The 9,890-nt window shown below is 27.3% G+C and overlaps 1 protein-coding gene across 1 annotated transcript; it reads right to left on the bottom strand.

Annotated features, from left to right (window-relative positions):
• Positions 1-352: 352 nt before the first annotated feature.
• Positions 353-7,654, bottom strand: LOC145836505 (uncharacterized). Its single transcript, XM_082944301.1, has 7 exons — positions 7,557-7,654; positions 7,337-7,394; positions 1,687-2,385; positions 1,343-1,442; positions 1,101-1,276; positions 699-995; positions 353-511 (listed from the first exon to the last, which is right to left on the bottom strand). Exons 1-7 carry the CDS (start codon positions 7,652-7,654, stop codon positions 353-355), a joined length of 1,587 nt encoding a protein of 528 aa, XP_082800427.1.
• Positions 7,655-9,890: the final 2,236 nt, after the last annotated feature.

Raw genomic sequence — 9,890 nt, 5'->3', positions numbered from 1 at the left:
CCCATGATGGCGATGAGTTTGTTATTACAAAGTAGTGACTCTTTTAGTTATTATGAGTTAAAACTTGTTTATACGTTTCAAATCGGAACTCTAAATATTTTTTTAATAAGACAACTTTTTTTAGTAATTTCACAACCGAAAATACAATGACCAAAATCTTTTCTAGAGATTTAAATTTAACTTGACCGTATCAAATAATTTAAGTTTACTTTAACACAACATATAGACAATATACACCGAGTAATTAAGAAACATGTATTTATTCCAACAGGAAAACTAAATCTATAAAGAAACAACTATTGTTTTATGAAAATATATTTTTACTAGACACTACCATAAAAATAATTTTGATCTACTTCTTCTTCCTAACAACTTGGAATCCGTCTGGATTTATGGTGGGTTCCTCCTTCTGATATCTTTTCTTCTGAGACTTGCTTTCTTTCGGTTTCCTTTTGCTCTGGCTCTTTTCCGTAATGTTTATTCTAAAGCCTCTAATTTGGTTAGCTGCAGTCTAAAATATTATAAAAAGTTTTTATACTTATTTTACAAAAAAATAGTCTGCATTTTTTTTAAAGTAAATTATTTGATTACAAATGGTTATTATCAAAAAAAAACTTTTGCTTTAACTTAAGTTAAACCATTTAACAAATTTACACTTAGATCATAAACCAAAAAGTATAATTATATAAATTACTTACCAAATCATCAAAAACACGATTAACGGCTTCCGCATCCTCGAAAATCACAAAACCGTAATTTGGCTTGTTACTGCCATGACGCGCAACAACTATGTTGACTTTAGCGACAGCTCCAAAATAATCGAAGTGAGCCTTCAGGTCATCTTCTGTCACAGAATACTTCAGGTTGCCCACAAACAGTTGTTGTTCATCAGGGTATTCAACGTTTTTGTTGTTTTTTTGATTTGCACTTTTGCTTTGCTTGCTTTTTTCACTTTGTTTATCAACTGGTGGTGGAGTTTCTACTGGCTTTGAAGGCTGTTGAAAAGTACGTTTTAACTACAATAAACTACATTTAACCTTAAACATATAAATACTACATTTTTAGTTTCTAATATTTTTAACAAATTAAAATAAGCAAACCTTAGGATCGTTTTTAGGTTTTTCCACAGGCAAATTAATAGTTTTGCTTTCCTTCTGAACAATGTTTGCATAAGACATCTTTACTGGTTTAGCTGGTACATTGGTTGGAGCTTTATCATGTTGTGCAGCTGGCGCGTTCTTAGAACTATGCTTAGTTATATGTTTGTTAGCTTGTTCTGATTTTGAATTTTTTTCGCTTGGTTTTAAACCATTTTTATTATTGTTAGCTTTTGGAACTTTACGTCTATTTTCCATCTTATAACTTTGGTCTTTCGTTCTCGGGATTTTTTGTTTCTTTTCTTCAATGTTAATTAAATCGTCCCCAAGTTTCTTAGCTTCACTCTGTAGTTATATATATTTTTAATTTAATCTAGTTTGTACTAAATACTAATATTTACATTAAGATTTAGCTTATACTACAACCACAACAGTATTTGTTATAATATAATTGAACTTAAAACTTGTTGAGAAAATTTAAATAGTAATTACATGTTAAACTAAAAGAATTGAACTTATCAAATAAATTATATCAAAATGATGAATCAAATAAATAAAAGTCTATAAACAACAGTTATTAAAGACTTACCAAGTTTTCAAGTACATTTTTAACTGATTCAGCATCCTGGAAGCCCACATAGCCATAGTTTGGTTTTCTATAACCACGAGTTAATTTCACGTACTTGACTTCTCCATACTTACAGAAGTGCTCCTTTAGCTGTTCTTTTTTGACGAAATACCTCAGCCTACCGACAAAAATTTCTTTGTTGTCGGCAGCCGACACATTATTATTTGAACCAGAGAGTTGTTCTGCTGTTTTACCAATCTTAGTTGTTTGATTTATTGCAACTGCCTTTTCCTTCTGCATGCCTTCATCTCCTTCAACTGCCTCTGTAACTTTTACTTTCTTATCCTGTATCTGCTCTCCTTCTTTCTCTAGTCTAGCAGTTTTTGTTGCCTCTGTTTCTCCCGATTCGGATGCTTCGGTGGAATCAGCCTCTTTTTCTACTGCTTCAGCTGTTTCTTGATCTGCTACTTTCTCACCGGCTGGTTTGGTTTGTTCACTAGTGGCGTAGTTGAAAACGTCAGATAAGATGTACACGGAATTGTTCTTGCCTTGCCTCTTTAGAACAAAAGTCTGAGTAAACTGCTTTGAGGGTCCCATGTTGTTTGAGATGTCGCCAACCACTTTAACAGTAATGTGTCCGTCGTTAAGTTTCACATCACTTTGCTTGAAGTAGCCCTCAACATTGTTGTAGCTTTCCTTTTCTATTTCCACTTTGATAGCCTAAAATGTTAAGCTTAATTAAAAAATATAAAGACAGTGTAATCATTAGACTTGATCCTCTTTCCTTATACCAATTTGATCTCAGATTGGTATGATCAAACCTTATGCTAAACTCGAGCTTGTCTCACGGCATACAAAAATTAAGGTTTAGGCTCTGAAGACTTTTGCTGATGTTTTTGTTGTTAATGTGAGTATGTGATGCTAAAGATCTTCTTAATAAAACTAAATACGCTGTAAAATAGTTTAAAACTAATTACTTCAATGTAAGTTTTTTGTGCAATAAATAGTTGCTTCTTCTAAAGAAAATCTTAAAAAGAAAACAGTATCTTTTTAGATTATTTATCTTTAGTTAAAAAGTTATAAAAACGAGAAATTTGTAGGTTGTTCATTCTACTAACTTGTACTAGTAACTTTGTAATTACTTTATAAAACTACGTTGTTAAAGGTAAATTGGAACAGTTTTTGCTTATCAATCTTAGTATAACCTCAAACATATGCTAGCCGGCCATATACCTCATAAGAACCACGGATAATTTAACGAAAAACTATCTAAACGTTTGATAGTTTAATATACAATATATTTTAAATTTAGCCGTTACAAATAATTAGCAACTATTTTAACTACCGAACGTTAGTTAGTCATATTTTTAGTGGTAGAAGTGCACAGATGCAAGAAAAAGGTCGATCAACTTTTAATAAGCCGGAAAAACTTAATAATGTCATAGCTACATTACAAGTTGAATTTGGTAAAGCTAAGGCATATATGATATTTAGCTAAAGATTTATGGACATATTTGTTAAAAAAAAAATTGTTTATAAATAAAGCTTTCTTAAATAAAGCAGGTTCCAACATTTGTTTTTGGTTTGTCAAGACTAGGCTCATAATATGTAAACCTGGTTAATTAAATCATTTAGAAAGCTAAGTTTACACCTACTTAAATTGTAATATGCACCATTAAAGGTAGTTGCAAACTATGGCCTGCGTGTCAAATGTTAACTTTTAATCACAAAATCATGCTAATTATTTTATACGAATTATAATGCAAGTATAAGCTTTTCGTAATAGCAGTTTACAACAATGCTTATTTATTTGTTTTTCAGTAAACATAAGTACTTACTTACTATGTACTTACTTATGAAAGTTTCATTACAAATTAGTTCTTGTTTACAATTTTTCCTGTAAAATTTTAAAAACACTCCTTAAAAACTTTTGCCTTTTACCGAGACTTACGAAGAAATTTGTTTACTTAGATTAAAAAGGCTGCCGACCTCTCCAAAAAGGTTTTACAATTTATATTAAAAAGGCACATTGTGTTATAACAGCTATCATTAAGTTGCTGCACCTACACTTTATTAAGCAGCAATGCCATTACATTCACTTTTTTAGTTATAGAAGTTATAAAAGAATATACATCAACTGTTATATTATATGCAGAAGTAAACAGAACATTTGTACATTTTTCCGGAATTTTCAATTATATATAAACTTTTGAGAAATTAAAATTTAAGTTAATGAATTAAAACAGTTGGGATGTGAAGAAAAATAACTGAGCATTTTATCAATTTTTTAATAGTATACACCAGGGGCGTGTCTAGACTTTTTTCAAAGGGGGTTCACAATTTTTTTTATTTCTTAATTTCCCACTTAAGTACGCATTTCTTAGGTATGCACTGCCAGTTAAGTACGCAATATTTAACCGAAAAAGTGTTTGTTTAAAATGCTTTTTTCTGCTTAGAAATAAGAAAAAACATATAAGTAGTAATGGGAAAATATTATATACTTTTATTTATTATACTGTACTAAATTAAGATAAATTAAAACTAAAAGAGACGGAAAAATCATATTTATAATAAATTTTTTTTTTAAGTAATTTAAACGACAAATATTTAAATTTTACTAAAAAAAATGATTAATTACCTAGTATGATGTCGCACCAATATCAAGCTGAATTTATATTATATTCAATGTTGATTTTTACCATAATTATAGGCTTAAAACTTATATTTTATAAAAACATAAATAAAACTAATTTATTATAGACTAATAAAACTTAAATATTTAACTTCTTTTTATTTTAAAACAAAGCAAATGATACATAACTTATATGCTATACTGTAAAATAAAATCAATTAAGTATTTTAGTTTATAACAAATGAATTTAATTATAACTATGTATTTATATAGCTTGTTTAAAACGAAGTATAATTTTAGATCAAACATACATGCCTACAAGCCTAAAATCATGGTTCAAAAAGATATTAAACACAATATAATTTCAGCTTGATATTGGTCGACATCATCCTAGGTAATTACCAAAAAATGTTTAGACTTTTCCAACATAATTAAAAAATCTTTAAATTATAATTAAATGTTAGCCTGATGGTGTAGGAATTCTAATAATGATTTTGAAATCTCTCTGAGTTGAAAATTTCAAAAAATCAAGAACAAAGTTTGTGGCTAACACATATACAAAAATTAAACAACTTAAATAAAAAAATATTAAAATAGCAATAAATGATAAAAGAATAAATTGGCAGGTCTAAAGATAATTTTGAAAACTCTATAAATTGAACTTTTCACGGTTTAAACCCAGTTGGTTGACACATAAACAAAAAGTATAATATTTTGAAGTACAAACACTTCACACAACATTATTATATACAACCAAATATGTAAAATAAAATTTTTAGTGATTATATTGGACATTTTTAAGTAAAATTGTACTTACTAGTTCAAAAACAATACTGTATTAAAAGTTATTTACACTAATTAACAATTTTTAGTGGGAACTAAGAGCATCATAGTAAAAAGTTTCCTAGATAGAAAATGCTACTTTATAACTTTTACCTAATATGACGTCACAATTGAAATTTTATTTAAAATCTATTTCAGCTCGGCAAAAAGAGCATTTTTGAAAAGGAAACTTTTTTATCTTTCAGTGTTATAAATTCAACATTCATTATTCAAAGTTTATCAAATAAGCAAAACAAAGTCAATAAACAACGTTTTTAATGATACTTTAAGAATTTTTTTTCTTTTTTCTTTTCTTTTTTTCATGGGGTTCACAGGAAACAGGAAACCAGTCATTACACATATTTTTACGCTTAACTGTAACTTATTGTAACCCTGAAGTCTATGTAGTAAGTTTTAAATTCTAGATTCCAGATTATCTAATGAAGTTTAAAATCTGTCATCAATTACACTAAAGACTTTTTTTTACTCTTCACTGTAATCAACTTAACTCCCAAAATATCTAAAGTAAGTTTATTTTTTTATTTTGCCAGCATTTGTCAGTTACAATTCGCATAAGTCCTAACTAGTTATAACTAGTGTAATTTCGTATTTTTAAACCTTTTGTTATAAATTCAATGTAGTTGCTTTAATTTTTAATATAGACGTTTTGTTTCTAAAAATAAAACAATGCTTATTTTAATTAATTAAATTTGGTTCAGACCGGATTTTATGTAGATTCCGGCCGAAATCGGGTCTGGATCTATTTTTGAAAAAAAGTTCAAGGCGGATCCAAATCTATTTTTCAAATTAGAATCCGGATGTTGAGAAAATGTGGCTGAATCCTTGATCAAGTAGATCAATATTGTTTAGTAAACTTATTAGTAACAGCCTTTCAAAGGCTTTTCGAAAATCTTTAGCTTTGGAAAGTAAACGTTTTTGTCCGTTTTTAATATAAAATTAAGCTTAAGGTAAAAAACCTGTTTAATATAGTATCAAAATATTGAAAAGATATACTAATGCTATTTAAAATGTGTTAGATATACTAATGCTATTTAAAATGTGTTTGAAAACAATAAAGTTCTAAATAATACAAAAAAAAATTATACATGATAAATTTTTGTACCTTAACAAAACATTAAGTCTCTAGAATTTTCAGTGATTTTGGTTAGAAATTCCGCTTTTAGCAACCCTGGTAATAAGAACGTAACGAACCAGTCATTACATTTACCGTTTCGTTTTGTTAAATCATTACAAAGAGATAAATTGGAAGAATTTTAAAGCTTTATGTGACGTGACGATTCGTACTGAAAAAAAAATGTTAGAAAAAAGAAGCAAAAAGTAATTTTGGGAGAAAGAGTTTTAAATGTGTCTTGCAGACGTGAGACGCAGGGAGACACGCACAACGACGCAGAGACGAGCCCACAAAGCAAATGAAGATTTTTTAAGGAGGGCGTTTTGTCATTAAACGAGGACAGGAAAATTACACTATCGAGTCTAATTCTTGGCGATGTTAATGTATATTCAACAGAGAGTTTAGTACTTAGTTAACGTGCCTACAAAGGTGTTAAAGCAGTTGTCGATAATTTTCTTTTAGCACTTTGATTTCTTTCACTTACTTTACGGTATGTTTGTTTTTTTTTTTCTATATATAAATCATGTGTACCAATAACCAGTTTGATAATATTATTTTTGTAGAAGGTACTAGTATATTAGATTTATCTGGCGTTCAATCTGAACGTCTGTAAAACTTAAAACAACCGTTATTAGTAATATTATTTAAGAGCAGCATTAACCTAACAAAACCCAACCAATCAATATTATTGTTGATGACGGTTACAGTAGAATAAGCTAATTCTTGTAGCAATTGGGTTAATTTTTATTCACAGAAAGTATCATAATTAAATTCTAAAATAAAAGCTATGTTTTTTTAAATTCACATATATGCTTACTGACAGAGTTAATAAGCAGTGACTTTGTTTTTGTTACCTAACAATTAAAAAAAATTATTAAATGTATAGTGATAAATTTTCTTATTGTTTCCTATATATACAGAAGTCGAGAATTGCAAATTGTTAAGTATTATTCTAGAGATGAATAATACTCCAGTCAATATTCAGCATATATTTTATACGAATATTATTACATTAAATGTTTATAAGAAACTAAGTATCCGTAACAATCTTAATTCTAAATATTAATTGAATTAAAGTAACTTACATTTACTCCTACTGTCTCGTTCGTTCCATGGCTGTATTGAGAGTCTTTTCCGTAAAACCTGTTAGAAAAATATTTAAAAAAATTTATTTGAGATAAATTTTAGTGAAATTCTTTTTATTCAAACTGAATGCTAACATTATAAATTATAATTTACAATTGAAGTTTTCTAATTAGTAGATATGTAGTACAAATTTTAAATTATATAAGTAATATTGTTTACCTGTACAAATAATCTGGGCTTTTACGCAAAACATTGTAGTAATGGTCAAGAAAACAACTTGCAACGTAATGATGGTTTGGTTCTAAGTTAGTCTTCATAGTTTTTAACAAATGTTTCTGTAAAAATATTTTTACTTACAATTACGTTAAATATGCAATCTTTAAGCAGTTTAACTAAATTAATTTATTATTATTTTGCTAAAAAGCACAAACTTTTATCTTTTGTATATGTTATCTAATTACCTATTTATTAAAACATAAGTTTATTCAAACTCAGATAAACTTCAAAAAACGTTGCATTCTAAAAAATAGGGTAAAAATTATCAAAATACATTGTGGCAGTAAGGTATAAATTGTATCTATATAGTACAAACTAATTTTACTAACAGTTTAACCTAACTAAGTAAGTTCTTTAATGTTTTCATTAATGAAATACTCAAAAAAACAAAGTTTGGTACAAAAACAAACATTTTAAAATTGCTAAATGGATTAAGTTATTAAAATTTATTTTTTGTATCTAAATGTTTTCAGTATTTTTTTATTTATTTAAATTTGTTCAGACAAAGTTAAAATATAAAGAAATGCATAATTATCAACAACAACAGTTATTACAGCAGCCAGCGATTATTTTAGAATTTGTTAGTATCCCATACTCATGAAAATATCCAAAAATTATCATGAAAATTGTTTTAAGTAAAAAACTGTTTTTATGCTTATCCTGAAATATCTTATTAAAGATAAATCATAAATAACAATAAACTAAAGAATCACAATCAGCTTTTTTGACGCTTTTAACTTTAGGTTTTTTAATGTTTTACAATTAAGCAAAAAAAACTTAACATGTATTTTCGTCACAATACATCTAACTTGTAATGTAAGGCAGTGGTCGTCAAAGTGTGCACTGATGCCTACTAGTGTGCATAAGCTTTATTTTAGTGTGCACGAAACTTCTAGTGTGCATGAAAAATAATCCTAAAACTTAAAACTTACACACTAGATATTTTGAATTTCGGAAGAAGAGCAAAAAAAAAAAAAAATAAAGGTCTTAGGTGTTTTTAATGGTAGTTTTGAGTCTTGTACTAGACATTATGGGAAAATTTAGGGGGCAACAAGCCGTAAAAGGGAGAGCCAGAATGCCATAACTTTAAACTTACACTAGGTATTCTGGAGTTGATAAAAAAGAACAAAAAATAAATCTCTTATGCGTTTTTAAAAGTAGTTTTGAAACTCGGAATAGATATTGTGGAAAAATTTCAGAAAACTTAATCTTAGGGCTGTACATATGTTTTTATTTTGCGATTTGGGGTACACAGATTTTTTTTAGCTTGACTACCACTGATTTAAGGTATAGTTTAGTGTCTCTCATAAAACTGGACCGATTCGCTTGATTAGGTTTGTACTATTCAAAATCATTTTAAACATGTATCAGGGTTGACAAATGTTTTTGGCTAATTTCTCCAGATTTTCTAAATTTTCTCCAGATTTTTAAAAGTATACATTTTTGGGTATATTTTTAGTTAAAAGTTAAGTGTAAGGTAAGAAACTGTGTCATATAGTATATAAACATTAACTTATACTGTAAAGATACTTTAAATGGGTTTTTTAATAAAACATATTTTTGATGATGACAAAAAATTTTAGTATTTTTGATAGAATTTTTGTGTCAATCAAAATTTTATTCTTAAACATGTTAAAATTGTTTAAAATTCCAGGTTTTTTTTTCAAAATTTCTCAGATTCCAGGTTTTTAGATTTTTTGAAAACCCTGGTGTATGTATGCAAGTATTAAAATTTATATTATGGAAACTGGACAGATTAAAATACTATAGCATAAAAAGCATAATTCATATTAATAGCTAAGTTAAATATACATTATTTTTACTTTGCATGATGCCTTTTCTTGATGACAATTAATTCTACTTGGCTCTTTTTAAAAGAATGATATGTTTTTATTTCGTGCTTGGATCTGAGCTAGATACTTTTTAGATAAAACATTTAAAAATAAATATAAATTAGTATAAAATTTTAAAATAAGTTTAGCAAACAAAAAATTACTAAAATCTCATGACTATAGTTATACTACTTAAAATATGTTTTTATTTTGATTGACTTAAACTTGATGTATGTTCATTTTAATATTATTTAAATTTTTAACTTAATTTAATTAGTAAAATATAATAACTGTTTGTTGTTTAGGTGAATTATGATAGAACTAAAGGTTAAATTTAAAACTTTGAATAAATTTGTTAGGGATATACACTGAAAATTTTAGAGTTACACTGAAAATAAATGAATACACTTACACAGTTTTTTTTTTATGTTTATAACCCAATTTT

The sequence above is a fragment of the Thalia democratica genome, chromosome 5, assembly GCF_965202585.1.
Source record: "Thalia democratica chromosome 5, ktThaDemo2.hap1.1, whole genome shotgun sequence".
Taxonomy (NCBI): Eukaryota; Metazoa; Chordata; class Thaliacea; order Salpida; family Salpidae; genus Thalia; species Thalia democratica.
Note: the sequence above shows the minus strand (reverse complement) of the source record. Positions and strands in the feature narration are given on the sequence as shown.